Genomic DNA, 23,632 nt, shown 5'->3' on the forward strand with positions numbered 1-23,632 from the left:
CCTCTATTTCATTCAACTGGTATCATTTTTGTTGAGTGTCCGTTCGAAAGGGTCGCCATATCTGATATTTTTTTCGACACATTCGGTTTGGAAGGTTTGAGTGTACTCTGCTGAGTCAAGACCTCATTGCCCGCTTGTTTAAATAATTTTCCACATACGCCCGTGCCATTTTGAAAACTTACAGCTGTCCTGGTTGTTGTTTGGCGTTTGTTTGGTCATAGCTAATTGAGGTACTGGTTTTGCTAGAGCGCTCCCCCCCCCCCCCCCCACCGCCTGAGATTTGTGGTAGACGAGTGCCTTTCTTTCTTGAACTTTCTTGGAAGTGACAGCTGTTTGGGTCTTATCCCCCCACCCCCTCCCCCGAATTGAAACAAATACGTATACCTGAAAATTTAAACTTACCGGCGCCATTTTGAAACCTGGCTGTTTCTATGAAAAATACTGTGGCAGCCGTTCCCTCGTACGCGGCAATGGAGAGCGTGGGTTAAGCATGCGCACTCATTTACCGCTGTGTCGTATTTTACAATATTCAAAATTCTTGCGCGCTGATTGGCTCGTAGCTATTGTATTTCTAGCTATTTCTATAAGAGTGCAGACAATAATTATGGCGTGCGCGCTTTCTCGGCGGAAGATAAAGCCAATTCCCTTCGTATTTTTTTTTTTGCATGTTATTGTCAAAAACAAATCAACGGGAGTTTTTTTTGTATGGTCTATACTCTTATAGACGATCAAATGGTCAAAGCATGGTAGTGAAACCACTCGCCTGCGGCAAGAGGTTCCACTTGAGTTTTGAACATTTCATGACGTCATTTTATGGTCTATAAGAGTATAGATCAGAAAACTGCTGTCGATTTGTTAAATGTATTCTCTTCCCCAGACTGAGAGCTGCGATCCTTTCAGCGCCCAGGTTCTGGGGACAAGAATATGCACAATGCCGAAGGGAAACACAGAACGTGATTGCACTTGGGCAACAATGAGTTCCAACTTTTCGTAGAAGTATAGTGTGCAAATTTGCAACTTGTCGATCGGTTCCATTGTTAACTAAATAAATTCTTCATAAAGTTGTAAATACACGTAAAAAAATACACGGAATAATGCAGACTACGTGAAAAAAAAAAACGGATTTTTTTTCCCATAAACCTTTTGTCCTTAACGCAGAAAAAGCTATTGCCCTCACCACCGAACAATAAAAGGTCAAAAAGACTAAGCTTTTCCCAGGCCGTTTAGTGAACCATATAAATTATGCATATGAATTCGCAAAGCAATTATTTATTCAAGAAGACGTGTTTATTTCAGTTGTTTTGGATGGACGTATTCTTTTGTTATTGCACTCATTATCTTGGCTGACATGCTAATAAGAAAGAAAAATTATTGTAACGCGACAACGAGTTGAATCCGCTTCTCCTTCGAGATCGTTCGCAGTCATTTCTGGAAATGACAGCCAGAGCGCTTCACTCGAAATTTACTCCGTGTTTTAAATGCTAACTACAGTTATTTTGAGCCATAGCGCTACAAGGAGACGCAAAATTTTACAGATTATAGAGAATCGGTAAGTGACTCTCAGACATAAACAGTTTAAAATACCGGTAGCGTACAAACAACAGCCAAATTTTTGCATTTGTTTTCTCATGGTCGGAATCTTTTTCGCTCGAGCTTCAGTCGATAAACGAGCTTCACAATACATTACTTGGAAGGTCTATTCTATCTTCAAGCTGTCCTTACATGAGACAATAATAATTTAAGAGTTTCATTTCATTGTCAGCATTCCTGGATTATTCCGACTCCGATAATGACCAGCTGGGTTCGCTCGGTTTGGCTAACAGTTTGGATACAGACATTTTAAGTGAAGTTTAACTTGACAGCTGCTTTTATTATTTCACTTTATTTTATTGGATGCGTGCTTTAACCGGCATTAAAGTCAATTCGGTAAGCATAGATAAGTGCAAAATCAACAACACATGTACAGTGCAAGATCAGTTTCGATTTCGGCCTAAATTTCGCTCAAGAATTACAAGCCTCGTACTGACCACTTCATCAGGCGTTCATTTAAATGAAACTATCCGTGCGACTGATTGTTTCTAATGTATTTATCACGCGCTTTGGTTCACCGTAGAGAATATAAATTCAAACTAAATATTTATCAGTACCAAAGCCACCCGACCAATTCGTCTTGTTTTGGATTTTGCGTTAGTTTAATACATTTCATTCAGCATTACCGAAGTCTGAATTCTTTTGGTGCGCAACAATTCAACTTCGGCTTTGATATCTTGACATATAGTGGGTTGATTTTGCAACTGATAGACATTTCTTCCATTAGCACATTAACCGCGTTGGACGAAGAAATAAATTAACATAAATGACAGGCGAATAAAATAATGAACTGGTGGATGGATGAACAGGCAGTCCTTTTATTTATAACTTTTGCGACTCGTTAACTGACTGACTGAGTGAGCGACTGACTGACTGACTGTAAAACGGACCGGTTAATGGATTGATGGACTGATTCATTGATTCCTTGATTGGCTGGATGGTTCATTGGGTTTTTGTTCGATTGAAGGCCTGGTTAGCTAATTGACAGACAGACCTCGATTGACTTTGTTATTGATTGAGTGTATTAAAGTATTAACTGACTGACTGACGGACCAACTGAGACCAGGGGCCCGTTTCTCGAAAGTCCCGGTAACTTCCGGGCCCGTTATTTTATCGGGGCCGTTATCGGGAAACTTTACCGGGCCCGATAATGCGTTTCTTGAAGCAGCCGTAAACTTTCCCGGTTATTTCCGGGCCCGGTAAAATAGAAGCCATTGCCAGGCTCTTGCGCGCTTCACGCTCGTTCGCAAGAGAAGGAGAACGACTTAGGACTACACCAATCCATTCGATTCATTTGACAAAAGCACGGTTATGGATGAGACAGGATTGTCTTCATGCTTTTTGAAGGACAATACAATACGTTCTAAGTTTAACTTTTTCGTTTTATTAAAGGGGAGCAACCAAGAGAGATCACTATTTTGCATCATGCATGGTATCGGCGATTACTTTCAGAAAACTCCCTGATGCAAAATAGAACCTGAAAAGGATTATGAATGTTATCATCATGAATTCTTGTTGTGAGCATCAAACTAATAGTCAGGATCAGTATGTAATTCCTTCAAAGTTGTAGAAGAGATGAAGCTAAGCAAGCTTTGGCGATCGCCGGGGAAACAGTGTCTGCGTGATGTCCTATTTCAACGCCTATTTCAACAGTTCGTACTGATACAAATTTACTTTTAGCAGCCTTAGTATAGAGAATATTGGGAATAAGGAAGGATCTTATACAAGTTTTAAAATTGAATAGCTATATTTCAACTGGAGTGATTTGATCGTCTTCTCCGGCAGACATCAAGCACTATTTTTACCGATCCGAAATCGGCTTTTGTATAATGCCACAAGGCTCGATCAATTGAAATGCGACTGAAACTATTTTGCGAAAAGTGGAACGATTTTTAAGTTCTTTATTCTCGTTTATCTATCGTGTGTAAGCTTCTCATTCTTTATCCCTCTAGCTAATGCAGCAAACACTGCATTTGTGTATTTCGAGGACGGCGCACAATTCGACTCTCATCGCGATCGCTCTGTTATATCAATGGTTATGTTTACATTTATCTCAGTGCAGCATGTCAGATTAACTTCCTCTTTCTTATGAAAATTCTGCACATTACAAGAAAGCAAACAATATCGCTTACGGTAGGATTAGTTTTGCATGACAGGAACCCATTTTATGCTAAAAAGGAAGCCATTTCGAAGTAATAATGTGCGGCGAGTGAGCCGTGTTTACATGACAAAATATTTATTTTTTCTTCCGCCGTTGGTTGATAATTTATAACAAGAAAATAGTAACATTTCAAATTTATATAGCGCCCATATGCAAACACCCTAAGAGCTTTTCAAACATCTAAAACAACACTTACAGCAACAACAACAATAATAGTACTACGCCTGTATTCACGTTTGCTTCCGGAGCCAGCGGGCAGCTTCTCGCTTTATTTTTCCGCAATTCGTCTCCAAGTTCATTCACGAGCCACTCGATGCTCGCTCGCAAAAGCCTGAATCTTTCTATGACTTCACAGTCAGCCATGTCGGCCAGAATTAGTCGTCTTTGACAAGACCGAGGTCTTCTAACTAAACAAAAAAGTCCGCCTCCGACCGCCATTTTGTTTAGCACTGTCGCAACATTTGCGATTTCCCGGTAAGTTTACGGGTGGTCATGACCTCCCGAAATTACCGGGCAAGTTACCGGGAAATTTACCGGGATCGTAAATAACGGGAGTTTCGAGAAACACCCGTAAACTTATCGGGGACTTAACGGGCCACTTACCGGGCCCGATAAGTTACCGGGACTTTCGATTGCTAGCTGACTGACTGACTGACTGAATGATTGACTGAGTGATGAACTGACCGATCGACCGACTGACTGACTGACTGACTGACCGACTGAAAGACTGTCGGATCAGAGGACTGATTGTCATTGTTTTATACAATTAATGAGCGAACGTTTTCCTCTTCTAGCTGTAGAAGGCAACATTAGCCCACTTTCTCTTGAGTAAGACAGTCTTCCACCTTTGATGCCATGGCTTTCTTTTCCAAGGTGCGGTAACTATACTCAAATCAATTTTTTTGCTTTACAAGTTCTCACATTGGACCCTTAAACTGCTGCTAACTTGTGATAATTATTCAATCTCAGGGTGAACACGTGTGGGTCTCTGTAAGGAACGTGGCCAAGGATTTTGATGTTCCCATCGGTGCTGTGGTCAAGTCAGTCGATGGACTAGGAATGCTACTGAAAGATGATGAAGGACAGGTATTTAGTGCAAATTCATGTGTTAGAAGTTTAGGAAGGCGGCTTTCTGGATGAGCCTTGACTTAGTAGCTAACGCGCTCACTAGACTTATATATCAACTGATAAGTTTACAACTCAGTTGAGATGACTGTTTTATTTTTTGATTTGCGGTGTCTCGGGCCAGTGAATACATGTACATAGCTAAGGGGTAGAGCATCCGAACTAGCAATCAGAAGGTCTTAGGTTCGAACCCTGATAGGAGCACTCGGTTTTCCGAGTATACCTGCGTCATTCACTGAGTAATATATCATTCTCAACTTTAATCTTGTTATCTTATGAAAATGCTTCTAGCGGCGTGAAAGCTCCAGGGTTGTACCGTTCTTCAGGACCTGGAAACTAGCAATGTCAAACTTCAAGTTTTTTTCCAGGTTGTATGTAGTTTTTCATGGACTGGCCAACAGTTAGCAATTCGCAACCTAGATAGCCGGGTCATGTGCACAATTGCTATTTAAATTAATTAATGAATAGTGAGAGAAATCCTATCAGTGAGAGAAATTAATTGTATCCAAATGAGCAAAAATAGCTTAGTTTGCCAGATAACCAAAAGCAATTTAAAAAAGCGTTTTTAACTCCTCGCTTCACAAGTGAGGTACCCGTAGTTAACCCGTCCATTTACCATCTTAAATTGTTAGAAGTGGTTTTCCGAGCACTTCCCTACAAGGCCGCACTCACACTTCGTCTCAGTAACAAAGGCCAGCTAGGATTTCTTGTCCCATCTTTTTATTCATTCACATAAGTCCTCTTATCGAAAACTGAGAAAACCCCCCAATTACGACGACCTTTCTACAACGACCAGAAAAACTGTCCGAGGGACTGGTCGTTGCAGAAAGGTTTAACCGTGGTTAGAAAATCGATTTCAGAAGAAATTCTGTAACAAACGGAGAATGTAAAAGAGATAGAAAAAGGCAAACTAATCCATGATATAAACAAAAAAATAACATGTTCACTTCCAGATGGTGTGTAATTCAATTTCGTATCCATTTTAATTCTTTTCCTTTACCTTTCAGGAGCATTTTCTAACAGGATCTTCGCTCGGTGATGTTCAACAGATGCACCCTAGCTGTGTTTCAGGAGTTGAGGACATGATTCAGCTTGGAGAACTCACTGAAGCAGGGATACTTAGAAATGTGTTCATCAGATATTACGATCACAAGATCTACGTAAGTTTGAACGGCTTCCTGGTCGAAACTCTTTACATTTATTGAGTAACTTAAACAGGAATTCTTATCAAATTTAGTTCACTTCCATCCATCGTCTTCAAACTGTTTCAAAGAGGAATCTTTTTACAAAAGTCTTCGCAAAATATTCAGTAAATATTCGGTCTTCTTTTGGAGTAATCGATCGGAAGTCCACAAGAGTTTGTCGTTCGTCTCGAGCGATTTTTGTTAAAAGTCAAATCAGTAATGTTCATTGACCCTTGGATCAGTTTGCTTGACTTTTTTGGACTGAGGCTAGGTGATTCTAGTGGTGACTGGATTATCAATGAAAATTAAATAGCGTTGGATCGATTGTAATCTCTGCATTTTGTCGTTTCCTTATGCGAGAAACTTTATTACTCCACGTTATATTTTCTCTACCCGATAATGTGTGAGTGTAAATGAGCATCAGAGAATAGACACGAAAACTTTGAAACCGCACAATACTTGTACCGCAGTGGATTAGCATCCCGGACCATCTGGGGGAGGGGGGAAGGGGGCGTTACCGAGACAAAACTACTCATTCATTTTCAAGATTTTGACTTGATGAATAAAATCATTATTTTATCGGCAATCCGGCTCTCGAAGAATGTATAGTTGACTTTCAGGACAACATTGATAGAGAGAGGAGAAAAGGGAAGAAAAACATTTATGTGATGTAATCCTTGTTTCCAATTGGTGAAATAAATAATTTAACTCTCGCACTTTGCCTTTCACGGTCTCAACTAGTTTTGTCTGCCTTTTAGCCTGGCTTGGACTGACAAACATATCTACTGGTCATATTTTTATATTATTATTTTTTAACTAGACGCATATCGGCATGGTCTTGGTAGCAGTAAATCCTTACCAGCTGTACCCAATCTATGGAGAACATGACATAAACATGTACAATCAACCCACTGACACCACCGAGCTTCCTCCTCATATTTATTCCACTGCCCAACACGCGTTCATTTCCATGAAAAGACGACTCCAAAACCAGTGCATCATAATCAGGTAAGATTGTAACAATAGCACCACGGAAAGATGCTTCCCCACGCCCCTCAAAAAACAAAAATAGAGAGAGCTTTCTTCTGATAGGTCCCATTTGAAAGTCAGAGTTTTATCTCGAGTTTCATCCAGATATATAAAAAAAGATAAAACCGTTTTTCACGGCAGAGTTAACAGGACCACTTCGCTTTCATCTCAGGGGCCGCGCATTGCATATTTGTTCGGTCGATCTTCTTCGCAAAATGTCAACTCAAATTTTCCTCTAATCTACTGAAACATGCTCAGTGACTTCCTTTATTTTTTTTAATTTTTTTATTTTCTAGCGGTGAAAGTGGCGCAGGTAAAACAGAATCAACCAAGTTAATTCTTCGCTACTTAACAGCTGTAAGCGGTCAGCAAACAACACTGGAGCAACAGATTCTTGACGCAAATCCTATTTTGGAAGGTAAAAAAAGACAGTAAAATCAAAGCTATATCAGCTCGAGTTAAGGGAAAAACTTTACACTCGCTTTTATTTCTGAAACAGTATTTGTCAATCGTCGAAACCGAGAACGGTACGCTTAAAAAATTAAAAATAAAAACGAGCTATCATAAGGAACTTTGACAGAAGACAAAGGTCAACTTGACCCACCAGGTACTGGCTCACGTTAGCCTTAATGTTGATCAAATTTGGTGAAAAAATATTAAGCTAAGCAAACACAAAAGGATCAAGATAAGAATTTCCTTTGGCAGTCTACACTTACTGGCTGAAACCCTTTGCATTTATTTGCAGCGTTTGGAAATGCAAAGACTGTGAGAAATGACAACTCCAGTCGGTTTGGAAAGTACATCAACATCTACTTTAACCGAAATGCGGTAATTGAAGGAGCTAGGATTGAGCAGTATCTTTTGGAGAAATCTAGAATCGTATATCAGGTAAGGTGGATAGCACTCTCACAAGTCAGCCTAATGATACTTCTTCCACCCAGTTTAGACTGCTTTCATTCCCTTTTGTCGATCGGGAGAGCGCAAAGAGCGAGGCAAGTGAACAAAAAGTAAGCCAGGAGACTGTCGGCTCGTGCGCTCTTATTCGGTTCTTTGCCCGCCCCCTTGACTAGTTTGAAGGGTGCTGGGCATTCTAGCCTAATTCAACAAAGCATAATTAAGCTTAACTCAGGGTTAATGTAAAACTTTACACCCAATCAAGAAAGATTTTCCCAAATACTTAATTTGACCGAGACTTTTCCTTACCTAGAGGTTAGAACTATCATTTCCAACAATGAGATGAAAACCTCGCTTACTTTTAATAATGGATTACTGCCAATCGGCTTTCGAAGGACTGGACCTTTACCTGCGCTAGGTCAAACATCGAACGTAAAGGAAAGTATTGTCGCTACCAGCTATGAAGTTTTATTGCATGACAGTATTTAAAGTTTTAGCCTTGAACGTGCTCAAACTACAATCCGTTTTGAACAGTGAATATTTGTGTCGAGTTATTTAGCCACAGTTTGTGAACGAAATTTGTGGGCTGTTTATGTTGAGTTCGAAGTTATGTTTAAGGTGGCCGCATACAGTTTTTTAGTGTACAGATGTTAGAAGACGTTATTTGGAAACTATGTATTTCTGGACGCCCAAAATTGGTATGGTGTAAGACCAACTAAGAAAGAATGTATTTTCGTACGTCTTGTTGAGCCAAGTATCGTTTCCATGGCAACGCAGCGAACTATCAAACGTCCATAAATAGTAGGTTTCCTTTATTTTTAGAAAATGTACTCATTAGATTTTTTCCATTTTTTGTATCCAGAACAACTCACAAAACACTGACACAGTTGCACTATTTTCATGTAATTTTAACAGAGAGATCTCCTGTAAATATTGATTTTGCATTTTAATGTTTTGTGAAGATACCCTTTGTTAGATTTAGGTTTCTCTTTGTAGGTGAGTTACGCTTTTAGGGAACTATTTTCATGCCAAATTTCAGGGAATTCTAATGAGCGGTTCCTTAGAAAACAGTTCATTTCCACGAAAACAAGCAGTCGCAATTTTTTGGTCAAATGCGCATGCATGGTTTTATTTGGGTTTCATGGCAAAGATGAAAAGCATGCAAAAGGTCTTGGTGAATGTTTTTTTTGCTCGGAAAGAAAAGAAAAAGAGTCCAGAAACGAGAAACTTAGTTATTTAGGATCAAAACTTAACTTTATTGTCCATTTCATGTGAAATTGAGGGTTCACTTCAGTCGACCGTCGTATTTGCGTACCACAACCCTAGCGCGCGCTTAATAGCATCACTTACAGAATCTGTAAAGCGCGCGCAAACTGTGTTCAGCCACCTTAAGGTAGCCATTTCGAGGATTTTTATGAATGTATACAGCTATTTCAATTAACGTTGTCGGATCAAAGCTTAAAGCTTAAAGACATCTTCAAAGAGGCTGCCACCTCATCCATTTGATATCCTAACATTTCTTTCATCCAAATGGCTCGCCATCGTATATCTTCACTAGACGGACGAAGCATAGCTGATTTTGATGAACTTATTCATTAAAAAATATCCACAGAATCTTCAGGTCTTGTCTTACAGCTTTATACTTTGATCCGACAACGTTATTGAAATAGCTGTATACGAATAAATTCAGGTGTGATGCAAAGTGCACCATGCAAAGCAGCTGCACGTGGAAACACAGTGGATAATACATGCTAACGTTTCGAATCTTTGTTGTTCAGATGCCTGAAGAACGTAATTATCACATATTTTATCGTCTACTTTGTGGATTGACCAAGGAGGAGAAAGCCAGCCTCCATCTGACGGTGGCAAATGATTATCACTACCTTTCCCAGGGGAATTGTTTCACCTGCGAGGGAATGGATGATGCACAAGAGTTTGCTAACTTTCAGACAGCAATGAAGGTACTAGTAAATAAGATTAACATGACAAAGGGGCTTGTAAAAGAAAATCATTAATTAACTTTCAACCATTACCCCAAGTTTTTTCTTATTTTGATACACTTTGAAACTATTCTTTGAGACTATAGATAGCATGGTGTGGCGACATGTTTCACATAGGGTGATTACTTGTCCTGCATGGATGATATTTATTGGAAGACACCTTACATGAAAACAGAAGACTAAAGAATACTAATGCCTTGGCCCAAGTACCTTTCTTTTTTTTGCCTTCCTCAGGTATTGATGTTTTCCGATAAGGATTCTTGGATTCTCTTCACTCTGTTAGCCGCCATTCTTCACTTGGGGAATCTCCGCTTTGAAGGTAACATGCAATTATGCACAGTTTTCTCGTATTGTTTAACATCTTTAGAACAGACGCTTTATTACTGCTCACTCTATTTTTCTGGTCTCCAAGCAGAAAGTCAGTTTGTAGCCCAAAACCGTCGTCGGTAGAGTTGCGTCGGATCGGCATTTTCAGCATAATTAAGGAAGAAGGATTAGTCCACATTAGGTTGGTCCTTGGAGATAGATGTGCTGTTTTCTTTCGGGAGAATTCACACGTGATCATGACTCTATTTATAACTAAGTATATTGGCAAAACTCAAGGTAACGTCTAAAACTGGCTAACAGATGCCTCTAAAATTCAATGGCACGTGCTTAAGCTTTTTCACTACGTCAAGAGTATTCAAAAACTCTACCCTACAGTTGATTTTAGTGTATCAAGTGCACAGTCCTTTAACCGTCAAAACATGAGTTGTGCAAGTTATTATTATACTTTTCCCTTGCAATCAACAGCTTTAATTCAAGACAACATGGAAGCCTGTGCGATTATAAATAATGACAGTGTCGACTCGGTGGCGCATCTGTTACAGGTTGGTCGATGAAACTGTCAGTTGTGATAGTAATCACTGTCGAAAAAAAAAGTAAATAATAATAAAGAAAAACCATAATTCCTTAGGAAAAGTGCCATCAAAGTTTTCTTGCCCTCATTAAAAAGTCTTCGTAATCATCATCATCATCATCATCATCATCATCATCATCATCGTCATGGTCATCATCATCATCATCATCATCATCATCATCATCATCATCATTATCATCATCATCGTCATGGTCATCATCATCATCATCATCATCATCATCATCATCATCACAAAGGTATAATTTGTTAATAGCGTTCTGAATTTATCTCTTCTTCGGGCCTATCACTTCTAAAAACTCAGCAAGGCCCTTTTAACCGTTTCTAACAAGTGAATAGACTTACTTAATGACCCGTTCAGTCTACGTGAGATGGTTATTCAAAGACAACAGAGTAAACGAACCGAGAAAGCTAGCCAAAGAATAAAATTTGACTAACAATTAACAAATTGCCCTTGGCCAATCATTTTCTTCCTGTGATTGAATACATAATAATTTCACGACTTAGTTAACCATGCCATCACATTTATCTTAGCAAAACTATCTTGGTACATAATACCATCAACTGAGACTACAATTTCAGCTTGAGTTTAAAGACAGTTTCCGTTCAGCCTATCGAAGCATCGTCAGAAGCAATTGCCCTTTTCAGGGCCGCAGTATACGCTTTATAATTGTCACAGTTGTAACTCAAAGCACTTTTTTATATTGGACTTACGGATCTGAGATCAGTTTTTTACGGTAAAATACGAAGAAATAGAGTTTAAAAGCAAATTTAGATCCAAATGAAAAGGCCTTTATCAAGGAAATGTTCGTCCAGCGGAGGTGGTCGAGTGCTGAACAATATTTTCAGGTTGCGATTGTTTTCAACAGATTCCACCACAGCGAATTCACGAGGCATTTACAAGTAAGTCTACCTACGCCTCCGGTGAGCTAATCTACTCTCCAATTGGAGTAGAGAGCGCGAGACACATCAGGGATGCTTTCGTAAAGGGAATTTATGGACGGCTCTTTATCTGGATTGTCGGGAAAATTAACTCCTCGATATGCGGTAAACCGATGGTAAGTTTACACAACCTTACAGCAAATGTACCGCTCCAGATCTTTAAGGATTTATTTCTTACCACGACGTATGCGGGATGCTGTACTGTAGAAAAAAACTTCAAAGGAACAATGAAACACCCTTAATGATTTAACATGGTTACGTGGGGAAGAATTGAGACTAGGTCTGAAGATCTATTTTATTTTCATTTTACGTTAAAGGGATATTCATCAATCTATTTTTACATATCAAGGAGGAAAGAACCTGATTTTAGCAAGAAGGCTTGCTATGCTTAAGTCCGTCAATGTTATCAATTGTAATTACATGAAACGTGCTCCACAAAAAAAAAATTTTTGTGTAGTTAAAATTTAGTTTAAATTTCCACAATAACGGGTTATTGGCAGTAGAGAGATTGTTAATAGTCGTTATATCAACGTATACGTAACTTGTTAAACGATAATATTACATATAGTAGCCGACACTAACTACGGACTGTGCAATTATTAGCAAGAAGGGGGTGGGGAGTTTCAGAATTTGGAAAGTGATGGTAAAACATTGGGCTTCTTCCTCCCTACCCCAGACAAAAAATTAACCATGAAACCCTCTTGCATACCAAAAATAGATAAGACACAACCGCCCCACCCACCTATCCCCATATGTGGTCTTACCTTTTTTCCCTTCGTATTGTGACTACTTCCTTGTTTATTTACAGGGCCTTGTGCCATTTTAACAGTTGATTTGCATTGAAAATTTCATCAGAAGCAAACGATACTTTTAAAGCCAACTCCAAATATCCAGATACGGTTGGTTCACTGGAATCACTTGATAATTCACTTGATATAGAATCACTCGATTCTGGCTCTGAACAACTTTCATCCAAAGATGAAGGCATGTTAACACTCTCTCGAGGAGTACTCTCCATCTCAGACTTCCTCCCATCATGCGTGTGGCTCAGAACCCTTTGAGCTAGTTGTCGCTTACTTCCGCTAATTTTCTGTTGTTACAAGTACAGTCTAAGAAAATATTTGGTGCATAATAAACACGATAATCTTAAGCTTTGTTTGGGTTGAAAAATAGGCATCGATATTTTCAAGCTAAATAATTTCTATCGATTAATTTTAAAGGGTGACGCAGAAGGCCGAGTTTCTCTTGGAGTTCTTGATATTTTTGGCTTTGAAAACTTTGAAGTGAACAGGTTAGTAATATATAATGAAGTGAAAAAAGCATGGAGCAAGTTGTATAGTTTGATCAAGACTGAAAATCTGTATACACAACGAGTCATTTTGCTTTTGGTGATCATTTTCGTTATTCTCATAACCTGAATGTTTGACCAAGTAGTGGTATTGTAAAGAGAATTGAGCTGCTGGTCACTATTTGGAGTTATAGAATTACAAAGCTAATTCTAATTTTTCTCTTTTTTTTCTTAGTTTTGAGCAGCTGTGCATTAACTATGCCAATGAAAAACTCCACAGTTTCTTTGTTGATCACGTGTTCAAAATGGAGCAGGTGAGTGAAATGGGACCGACTGTTTTAAAAAGCAAAATAGCGACTATAATTATAGCACGAAGAAAATTATCCTTTCTTCAATGGATTGGGTGCGTGTTTCTACACTCCTGATATATGTTGCACAAACATTTTATTCAAAAGCTGTTTACCAGTTTTCCTTTTGTGATGTAGGCTGAGTACAGTCGGGAGGGTCTGGACTGGAGTCCTGTGGATTTTGTTGATAATCAAGAAGTTGTCGATACGTTGGCGCAGAAACCGATGAATTGTTTTGCTCTTATGGACGAGGAGAGCAGGTTTCCACAGGTAAAGCAGTGCGATTGTTTCATTCCGGGTCAGTTACAATAATCATCTCCATCCTTCCCCTTAAGGAATGTTAACAGCCCTTTTTTCAATTGGACTGAGTAATTTGAGAGTTGCAGAGTTGCGAGATGGAGTTCCCAGTGAAGGGTTGCGAGTTGAGGTTGCGAGTTACGAGTTACGAGTTGCGAGTTGCGAGTTGTGAGTTGTGAGTTGTGAGTTGCGAGTTGCGGGTTGCGAGTTGCGAGTTGCAAGTTGCGAGTTGCGAGTTGCGAGTTGCGCGTTGCGAGTTGCGAGTTGCGAGTTGCGAGTTGCGAGTTGCAAGTTGGAGTTGCGATTTACGAGTTGCGAATTGGAGTTGTAAGTTACGCGCGGCTTGCACAGTTGGAGTTGCAAACTACCAGTTGCGAGTGTACATGACGCGTTGCGAGTTGGAGATGCTAGTTACGAGTTTACTAGTCCCGATTTTGCTCGTGGAATCTTCGTCCCGTCCCGACAACAGCTTGCCCAGGGGTCTCCGAGGGTTCTCTAGAATGGAAGAAAAACACCTATTCCAACAAAGAGAATTTTTAGGCTTGCTACTTTAAACTTTTGACTCAAACCTCTTCTTTAGCCTCTGAGAGGCTAAAGAAGACCACTGAGAGAGGTTTCTTCCTCTATTGCTCAGTGTGTCAAACCTAAAATGAACAGACTACCACAAAAAAGAGGTTGATAAACCACATCTCTATATCATTCAAGTTATACTAACAGCGATATTGAAACGAAAGTGAGAAGTAATCAAAATGCTATTCCGCATACATATTTTTATTAGTCCGATTATAAATTGTAAGAATAACTTAAGTATATATTCGTCTTCAGAATCTTTCATTTCTCGACTTTGTTTTCCCTGTTTCTACTTTCAGGGAAGCGACGGATCGTTTCTGCAGAAACTCAATTCACATCACAGTAAAAGCAGTTGTTTTGTCAAGTCCAAGTCTCTCTCAAGAGCGTCCTTTGGTGTGATTCATTTCGCAGGAACAATTCAGTATGACGTCACAGGTAACACCACGGGGCAATTGAATAAAACTTTTACACTTGTAATTTTCAAGCTGGGCTCTTGCTTTAAGTGCAAATACAAGAAAGAAAGAACACAACAAAGAATCCATAAACGAGTTCAATAACTCTAATTAAAGACTTCTAATAATGTTTGTTGAGACCATTTTCTGGATGCGTGTGAAATTACAAGTGCGCCGCGGATTGTTAGCTACAAGTGTAAAAGTTTTAACAGTTGACCCCGGATGTTATTTCTTTGCATATCCTCAAAATAGCCGAGGTACGTGGAATGAGGGCCACGACCGCACGAAATTTTTATCGAATGCCAATTTCCAAGAATTTTCATTCAATTTCGGATCAGTTCTTAAGAAATTTCAAAAACAACATCTTTACGAAGAAACTTTCTTAAGGTCATTGCTTCTTATTCCATCTCGAAAACAAGAAAAAAAGGAACAAAATAAACAGAAATATTCTGTGAAAAATAGTTTTGCTTCCTCTTCGGCGCTATGCAATAACTATTCATGAAATGTCTCCACAGGAATTCTAGACAAAAACAGAGACACATTTAGCGCTGATCTTGTTGGACTCGTCTGCGAAAGCAACATGGAGTTTCTGTTTAATCTGTTTGCCAAAGAAATGTCAATGGTAAGTGACAAAAAGTTTAATGGTGGTTAATATACTGCTTTCTAATCTAATAAGGGGTGAAAACGCTAATAAAGAAGAAGGATATCCAATACTGGTTTGTCAAAAAGCATTAAAAAATAATGACAAATTTACCTCTAATGTCGGAATAGCGCTGGCAGATCGGGTTTTCGCCGGCTGTTGCGAAAGACTTCTGCCTCCGCAGGGTATATTGGCGCGGAAAGACTGAAACTGAAATCCAAAATGCTTTGGTCAACCCATAATATAGTGTTCCTATTTAGTTCCAATCAGTTTGTCTCTCTCTGCTTCGTTTTATAGGGGGAAGAAACAAGGAAGCGATCTCCAACGTTGAGCGCACAGTTCAGAAGATCTTTAGATGTATTGATGAAGATGCTTTTGAGCTGTGAGCCGTCTTTTGTTCGTTGCATTAAACCTAATGATCTAAAAAGGCCCATGGTACGTGTTTTATATTCATAACACTATGACGTTATCGAGGATGTAAACTTCAAATTCACACACGTTCGGTACCCCCACCTCTCACCCACACAGTAGTCAACCCTTTTCCGCTCATTTTTTTTCGGGCTATCTCTAAGCGGACATTCTTGTCGGTAACAAAAACACAACAACTTTATTAACGTATCATTGCCATCTACTTGATAATTAGTAGGAAACTAATTGGAGACACCTATCTTAAATTAAAGTGTATCTTAAAACAATAAGATTTAATGAAGAAGTGGTAAAAAAATCGATTAATTGTTATACAAAAGTGAAAGTAGGAATGACATGTTCAGTTATTAGGTCCTTTGGTTTCCTTGTAAGGTTGTTGAATATATTGACTGATCTGGATGAACTAGAATTCCTGACATGATCACAGCTTTAGCTGCCATAATCGTGGTTTAAATTTTAAACGGATTTCATTCATTAAAAGTGTTAAGTCCTGTCCCAGTACTGCCTCGTACTCGGCCCTACCCCATGAAGGGCATCGGAGTCACAGGGAGTCAGTCTGGAACAGCACTTTGCATAGTGCCTAAAGTTTCCAATTCATGAATTTTTCAGAAGTGATGATTTATGAAAATTATTTGACATCGGATTTCCATACAAACACTGTTATTTCAAGACGTGTTTGCCTACTCGTCAAATGGCGTCGAAAACCGTGATAAGGCCTATTACTGAAACATTACCGTAAAGCTTACAGAGTGTTTACAGCTTGCGAGCAACAAGAGTTCTCTGTAATCGGACTACTTGTCAAAGCTATGGACGCGCTTTTTGGGGCTAACAATTTGCTCAGTCCCTGATGTTGCTCGTTCGTGACAAAATAGCAGATTCAGAACTGATTCTACTACTGACTGTCGTCTTATTTGCGTTTATATATCAGCTGCCAAAAGTTTGGCGAAAACAGTGTACATGTCACACAGTTAACGGCCAAAAAAGTACCACGTGTTTCTCACAACTTGTATCGTTAGCACTTTTTATTTAATGTTTCGATGGCGAATTGAAATTCAGTGATATTTGGGAAATTGGGCGAAATATGAAATTCACGTACAATTGAGAGAGATGTTCAATGGCACATTTTACACATCTTTAGTTTCTATGTTGCCTTTGCAGATGTTTGACCGGTATTTGTGCTGGCAACAGCTGAAATACTCTGGGATGTTGGAGACAGTGAAGTAAGAATCCTTTCTGCTGGACTTATATTATTTTGATTTAACGAGTAATGAGCGTACCAATGACGCTAGTTCAAATTGATTATTCAGCTACATTAAGCCATCATGAAAATTAATGGCAGTTGAAAATAAATGGTTCAACTAAGATCAAAAGAGGCCAAGTTTCACTGGACTCGCAGAAAGAACAGGCGAAAATTGCCTTAGCCCTTCTTTCTTTTTCAGTTTTGAAAAAGAGTTCTACACTCCTATTATCAGTCACTATAAGAATGTTAGAACGGTTTGTGGGGAAATCTTTTGACCCTTTCCCCTTCCCCCAACCAATGTTGATAGTCACTGGAATCATCTAGACTGTCAAACCTGCGAGATTGCGAGAAGGAGAGATCAGTGGCAGATATGTAATTCGGTGTAATGTTTTTTGAAACCGTCCCAAGTTTGTTGGCCAGGATTCTTGCTTTCATCGCCCTCTAGGTAGCGTTTCTACCGTCACCGATACTAACACCGCGTGACCCTGGGAACGATTAATAAACATTTGGTCCCAGACCTCGCAATGGAAGACCGTGCATTCAAAATGGCGGCTGCGTCACCATCGCCTTTTTCGAGACCGCGGTCAACATCTAGACCAAACTCCAGGTACATTTTACTCCATTCGAAGTAATCTAATGCCAAGATATGGAAAAAATGTTTAAGCTGTCTCACGGTGTTATATACAGCGCTGAAAAATTCATGGTTTTACGAACATTTGTCTTTTAACTTGCAGGATTCGTAAGGCTGGGTTTGCTATTCGCTACACTTTTGAAGAATTTGTAAACAGATATCATGTCATTATGAAGGATTTAAATATACCCAGGAGTGAGCCACGAGAAATGTCAGAGGAATTAGCTAAAAGGCTTCTTCAGGATGTTGAATGGACCATTGGAAACCGAATGATATTCTTGAAAGTAAGAATTGAATGTTCTTTGTATTCTTGCTTATTTTGATATATCTTGATCTTCAAAGTTTAAGAAAACCGACAACAGTTTTGATTTGACAACTCTTCAGTTATCTTTAGTTTAATAAGTACATACAAATGCAATCAATGAGAAAAGAAAAAGCTGTAACAGAATAATTAAACTGATACGTGACAATGTGTGATCATGACTAGAAAGGGAATTTAAAATTTAAGCCGGCTTACATGGTGCAATTGTCGGTTTAAAGTAGGTTGTTCCTACTAGATATGAATAGCTTCTCTTATCTTGAGCTAAAAATTGGTGGAAGCATGATCTTGAATATTAAAACAATTAGGCGAACACTAAATGTAAAACTCTCTTGCGAAACATGTTTTCAAAGTCAAACTGATGTAGTTTATTCTTCAACTTATAACCTGCCGTACTGCTATCCAGATATCTTGATCTCCATTAACTTGATAACCTTATCTCAGCTTGTTAAAGGTAAATTGAAAAGATATGGTTATTCTATAATGCTTATAAGAATAAAGCGACAGTCTTAGATCAAGGCTTTCATATAACGACCAATGCTCCCGATTTGTATTATAATCCCAAGATTACTTTCAAATCTTTTTGGCGTTCCCATCGCGTTAAGATTTAATCATGGCCATTACAATTTCCTTAAATGTGACAGTATCATCGGACAGTTTTATGAGCCAATCACATTAAAAACTCTGCACTAAATCCACCAATCACAATTATCATTACAGTTTCTAGAGCAACAGTAACTAAGAAGCTTTTTCTTTTCTAGAATGGAGAATTTCTTCCTCTTTTATGTCCGACTGTATTTTTTTGTCCCATCTATTTGTTCTTAGAAATTGACATGGTTATGATTGATTGGTAACGAGACTTTGTGTCGTCCAATTCCGTCTGTAATCATTCGAGTGGTTAAAAAAGACTTTGTTAATCACTCGTATGATTACAGACCCTATCGGAGTCTAGTCATTTCTATTATTATTATTGATTGACTGATTATTGATTGAAACCATACTGACGTTCAGAGCTAAAACAGACGGCTGGAAAAATATTTATATGCAAACTCAACACAGCCCGTGTTTAGTATGTGCACGCTCAACCCAAGGTCAAGCTTTGCAAACTAGTTGATGGCATGTGGTTACTTCAGAACTGGAGTAGACAAGTTTTGATCTCATCATACTGCCCACGAGAATCTTGTTGAATGATGTGTATAAAGCAAGCGTCAATTCTGAATTACATTAGTTCTCGAACTCTGAAGCAACCTACGCCGAGTATTAAGCGGCCGTGTTAAGCCAATTCCTAACAGAATTTTTACGGATAGGCAAACAGCTTACTCAAATGATATTCTGTTTTATTAGGATCATCATGGCGACATTCTAGAGCAAGCCCGTGATGCACTTCTGACCAATGCAGTGATTGTTCTTCAAAGATCGATTAAGAGGTTCTTACGTCACAGAAAACATCAAAAACAGGCATGCGCAGCTGTCTTGATTCAAAAGACTTGGAAAGGCTATCGCGACAAGAGGGACTACAGGAAGGTTGGTTTTAAACGTGCCCTTACTTTAATTGAAAACGTAGGAATTATTGACTAACTAAATCACGATTTGCGTGTTTAAAAAATCTGCCTTTTTAACTTTAAGGTCTTGAAAGGAATCACAAGACTCCAAGCAACGTTAAAAGCTCGCCTTTTATCAACCAAGTTCAAGCGCATGCGTGAAGATAAACTAAGAGCGGAACAAGAAAGGCTGCTGAGACTGGAACGAGAAAAGAAACAGAAGGAGAATGAAGCTAAACTGAGAAAGGTAAGAGAACAGAAGCACAAACCTAGTTATATATTTATAACTGAATGTAAAAAGTAATATTTCATTAAGGTAGGATGTAGTTTCGTTGAGTTAATGAACAGTATGCAGCGAAATGAGGGAAGGAGTAGTAAAATTAAGTCCAATCTTATGTTAGACTGTTTACATTCTCTTATTTTCCGGTGTGATTGTCGATATCGCATGCTTCGATCAAACTGTGGCCATCCAAGGGAGAGCAACAAACCTACCGAGGGAGCCAAGAGCTGGTATATAACCTGACGAGGGGCCCCTCGGTAGGTTTGGCGCTCTTCCCAGGTTGCGCTCTCCATTACAAACCAAGATGGCGGCATTCCGATTTACAAAAAACAACACACAATTTCGACAATCAAATGGGGAAATAGGTGACTGCAAACAGTCTAAACTTCAGTGTTATAAAATTAAACATTATGGCGTAATAGAAAACTGTTTAACCATTCATTCACTTAATAAGTGTTGCACCCTTACCCCTTACTTACCCTATACGTTCGATATTGCAGATAGTCATTATTTCAAAACAAGACTTAAGCTCGAAATAACGAAATAAGTTTGAAGTGAAGCATACGTACTTTGAATGTCAGTTATGAAATTTTATCGTCACCGCTTGAAGTCAGGGTATTGCAAAATCTGTATATACCTCTGTGTAAAATATATCGCATCAAGGGTTTCTTTTACTTGTTCATTTTTCATAAAATATCTCATCATCTCATCATTGTTCTCGTGAAAAGCCGTAGTAATAATAATTTTTGTGGTGTGTAATTTTTCACGGTGTTTTTCATACAGGCGCAAGAAGAGGCAGCAGCTCAAATTCAAGAGATGTTCAGTTTTATCGCAGAAGAAGAACAAACCTACGCCGAGAAAGGTATGACTCTTTACCATTTGTTTTCAAATGAACAAACGTTTCGCGTGCTAAGCATGAGTAGAGTGAACGACAGGTCTCACTCAGCCGTCATATATTGACAAAACTAGTGCTTATTACATCGTCGCAGCCAGGATGAAAGCTGAATGTGAAAAAGACGATCGTCTTTTAGCGTTTCGTGGTAACCAGCCTGGGTGGCTGGTCCTTTGTTGTTGGAATTATCTTAGCGAGAATTTCAGCATAAGCAAACTTTGAACTGTTAAGTAGTTTCCTCTAAGCAGAGGTCACATATCAGCTGTTTGCATCATCAGTAAAATAACAATTACCAACAAATTTCAAGATCCTTTAGCAGATGATTTTTCTGATAACTTTCTAGACCAGTGCCCATGGGGCACATAGTTTTACCAAGAATGCCCGCGTTCCTTCTATGTTAAAAGGGTACGCAGTTCCATGATCCCTCAGTGTATCATGTCTGTCGAAATCTGTTGACAATTTTAAGCAGTTTCTCGGTGGATTCTTCTGCAAACTATTCCCCTTCTGTTCATTTTGTTGCGCTTTTCTGAACAGTTTATTTTTCTCATTTCTGTTAACAGAGGACAAAGCGAAGTCGACTGCGCCCGTGCGTAAACCACGTGAAACACAACAGGGTTACCCCGCAACATCATTAGGGGCAAGTCTTGTAGATGGCGTTAGACGGATAGAGCAATCCAACAGATCAGGAGGTAAGCGTACATCCAAACAGCATAATTAATTCAACCAAAAGTATCAAAACAAACAAGACTACATGAAAGCACCGCTCAACAGTGTGTTTTTGAAAAGCCTCACTTTGCGATTTCATTCGCAGATTTTTATTCTAAGTATGCTGAAGGGAACGAACTGCTTTTTTTACTTTTTTTTTTAATTATCACGCCTTTTACAATGTGTAAAATTTTCTCAACTGGTCTATAGCCTGCGTTACTGGCGAGATGTTGGGTGGAGGTGCAATGAAGTCGCGAGGGAAATGGGGGAAAGGCGATTTGAATTCTCGTGGCTTCGTTGACAAAAAACTTTATATTCACGCACGCAGGCTATCCACTGGTTGTTATTCTTTCATTTCAGTTTGCACAAAATATTGCTTTTAATGTTATTTTTTCCTTCAGCTTCTTTGAGTTACAGTCCCAATGTACCCAGTGGGTTTGGTCAGGTTACACAGTCCCGTTCTTCAGAACTCGCCCTGACTTTAACAGCACTTATACTTGGATTAGCGTGTCAGGGGTCCGCCAACGAGGATCAAGATGCACCCTCAAGTGATGAGCCAATAACAAGGTAAATCTGAGTGTAGAACGTACCAGTAAAAAGCTCAATCCGCGTTGGTTATCTGTTAGCTTATGAAAAAAGGCATGTTAACGTTCAGTGAATGTAGTCGCATAAATGAAGGGAATTTATTCTTGGATCAACGATCTTGTAGTTAATAGGGCATTTGACGTTGAGTTCTGGAAGCCAATTTCACAATCAGTTTGACGGACGGAAGTTGAAAGGTATCTCAGCAGAACGTGATAGAAAAGTTGGTATTAGACTGCAATTGACCAGAGAGTAGAAGAGAGTGGTCGATAGTAACTTCACCCAACAGAATCCCGCCGAGTGCGTGCAAACCTCTGATCTCTAGGATTAAGAAGACAATTATTAACTATACTGGAAAGTCGGTCTGAGAAAGTGCATTCTTTTCGTTGAATAGAGGCTCTTGTTTATATGCGTAGCAGTTCATAAAAAGGTGGTTACACAAGGTTAATTTTTGTCGGTTACAAATGGCAAACTCGTTCCTTCAAAAGTGTACGACTATATAATTATGTTTGTTTGGCGTAATAATTTGATATTCAAGGGTAAATCGGGAGCGGAGACAAGGCAACAAAAATCACACCGATAAATTTTATTTCATGAGCTGGATGATTTGGGTGAGCAATTTTAGAAAAAAAAAAAAGAAAAAAGAAACACTGAGATAGACGTTATGTTATGAACAGAATGAACTGAATAAATACTGTATGTTTTGGTCCCTTATATACTTATACGCACTTTTTACAGGGAACCAGAATTTGTGTCCCCGCTGAGAACAAAGCCCAAGGGCCCTCAAGGATCATTCCGGTGGCGCTCTGACCAATCATAGGGAAATGATCATCATCGGCGACAGTGACCGGTCGAGAACAAGCTGAATCTGGCCGGACATCGTGCAGGGTCCTTCCACTGTAAATGACGGAGAAAACGCTGCTGGCGCAGAAGAGCTTTGCGAGGAAAGCAGACATTTGTTTGAGGCAAAGAAAAGAAGTTAGAAAAGAAAAGAAAAATACATGAAAAAAATTCTGTGAGGGTACCGCTCCTCAAATTAGAGATTAATTGATTAATAAAAACGCTTACCAAACTCTTTCGAGTTTTTCTCTTGGTATCAACGCAGCTAAAAATGAGTTTTATTGTTTGTTTTTTTTTAATTAATCAACACACGTAAACTTTTAAGTTTACTAGTGAAAAGTCTACTTGTGTTAGCACCACTTCTTGTCACAAGTTTCTCTACAAAACTATAACCCAAGCTCCCAAGTATAAACCCTTGAAAAGACAGAAACTTGCATCGACTTTCAACTCTTCTTGGAATGAAAATGTTTTAAGAACCATCAAAATCGGACTGATTCAGCTAAAATCAACGACGAAGCAGTAGAAGCCGTATAACGCAACAATCATCGCGCCATAAAACTACGCGGTAGTAATGGAGGTTTTCATGATCAGATAAGGAAATGACTGCATGAAGCCCCGACGATAAAGAAGTAGATGGAATAACGTTAACGAGTGCACTTTATAAGGCAGGGCAGTGCCACTCCCATATACTCCTAAACTAACGTTCGCGCCGCGTCAGCAGCAACATATCTTGATCCCACA

General features: G+C 39.1%; 1 protein-coding gene across 1 annotated transcript; it reads left to right on the plus strand.

Annotated features, from left to right (window-relative positions):
* Window positions 1-1,354: 1,354 nt before the first annotated feature.
* Window positions 1,355-23,123, plus strand: LOC146470926 (unconventional myosin-VIIa-like). The gene is made up of 25 exons (XM_085121432.1): window positions 1,355-1,549; window positions 4,546-4,624; window positions 4,721-4,837; window positions 5,884-6,036; window positions 6,881-7,068; window positions 7,386-7,507; window positions 7,835-7,977; window positions 9,762-9,944; window positions 10,218-10,302; window positions 10,776-10,852; window positions 11,769-11,957; window positions 13,062-13,132; window positions 13,365-13,443; window positions 13,615-13,746; window positions 14,643-14,778; window positions 15,311-15,417; window positions 15,733-15,870; window positions 17,020-17,081; window positions 17,836-18,016; window positions 19,396-19,575; window positions 19,678-19,839; window positions 20,656-20,734; window positions 21,325-21,453; window positions 21,871-22,036; window positions 22,790-23,123. The coding sequence occupies exons 2-25, from the start codon at window positions 4,607-4,609 to the stop codon at window positions 22,869-22,871; spliced, it is 2,979 nt and encodes a 992-aa protein (XP_084977558.1). The 5' UTR covers window positions 1,355-1,549; window positions 4,546-4,606; the 3' UTR covers window positions 22,872-23,123.
* The last annotated feature ends 509 nt before the right edge of the window (window positions 23,124-23,632 follow it).

This window comes from Pavona decussata, unplaced genomic scaffold (genome assembly GCF_977016875.1).
Source record: "Pavona decussata unplaced genomic scaffold, jaPavDecu1.1 SCAFFOLD_109, whole genome shotgun sequence".
Classification (NCBI taxonomy): domain Eukaryota; kingdom Metazoa; phylum Cnidaria; class Anthozoa; order Scleractinia; family Agariciidae; genus Pavona; species Pavona decussata.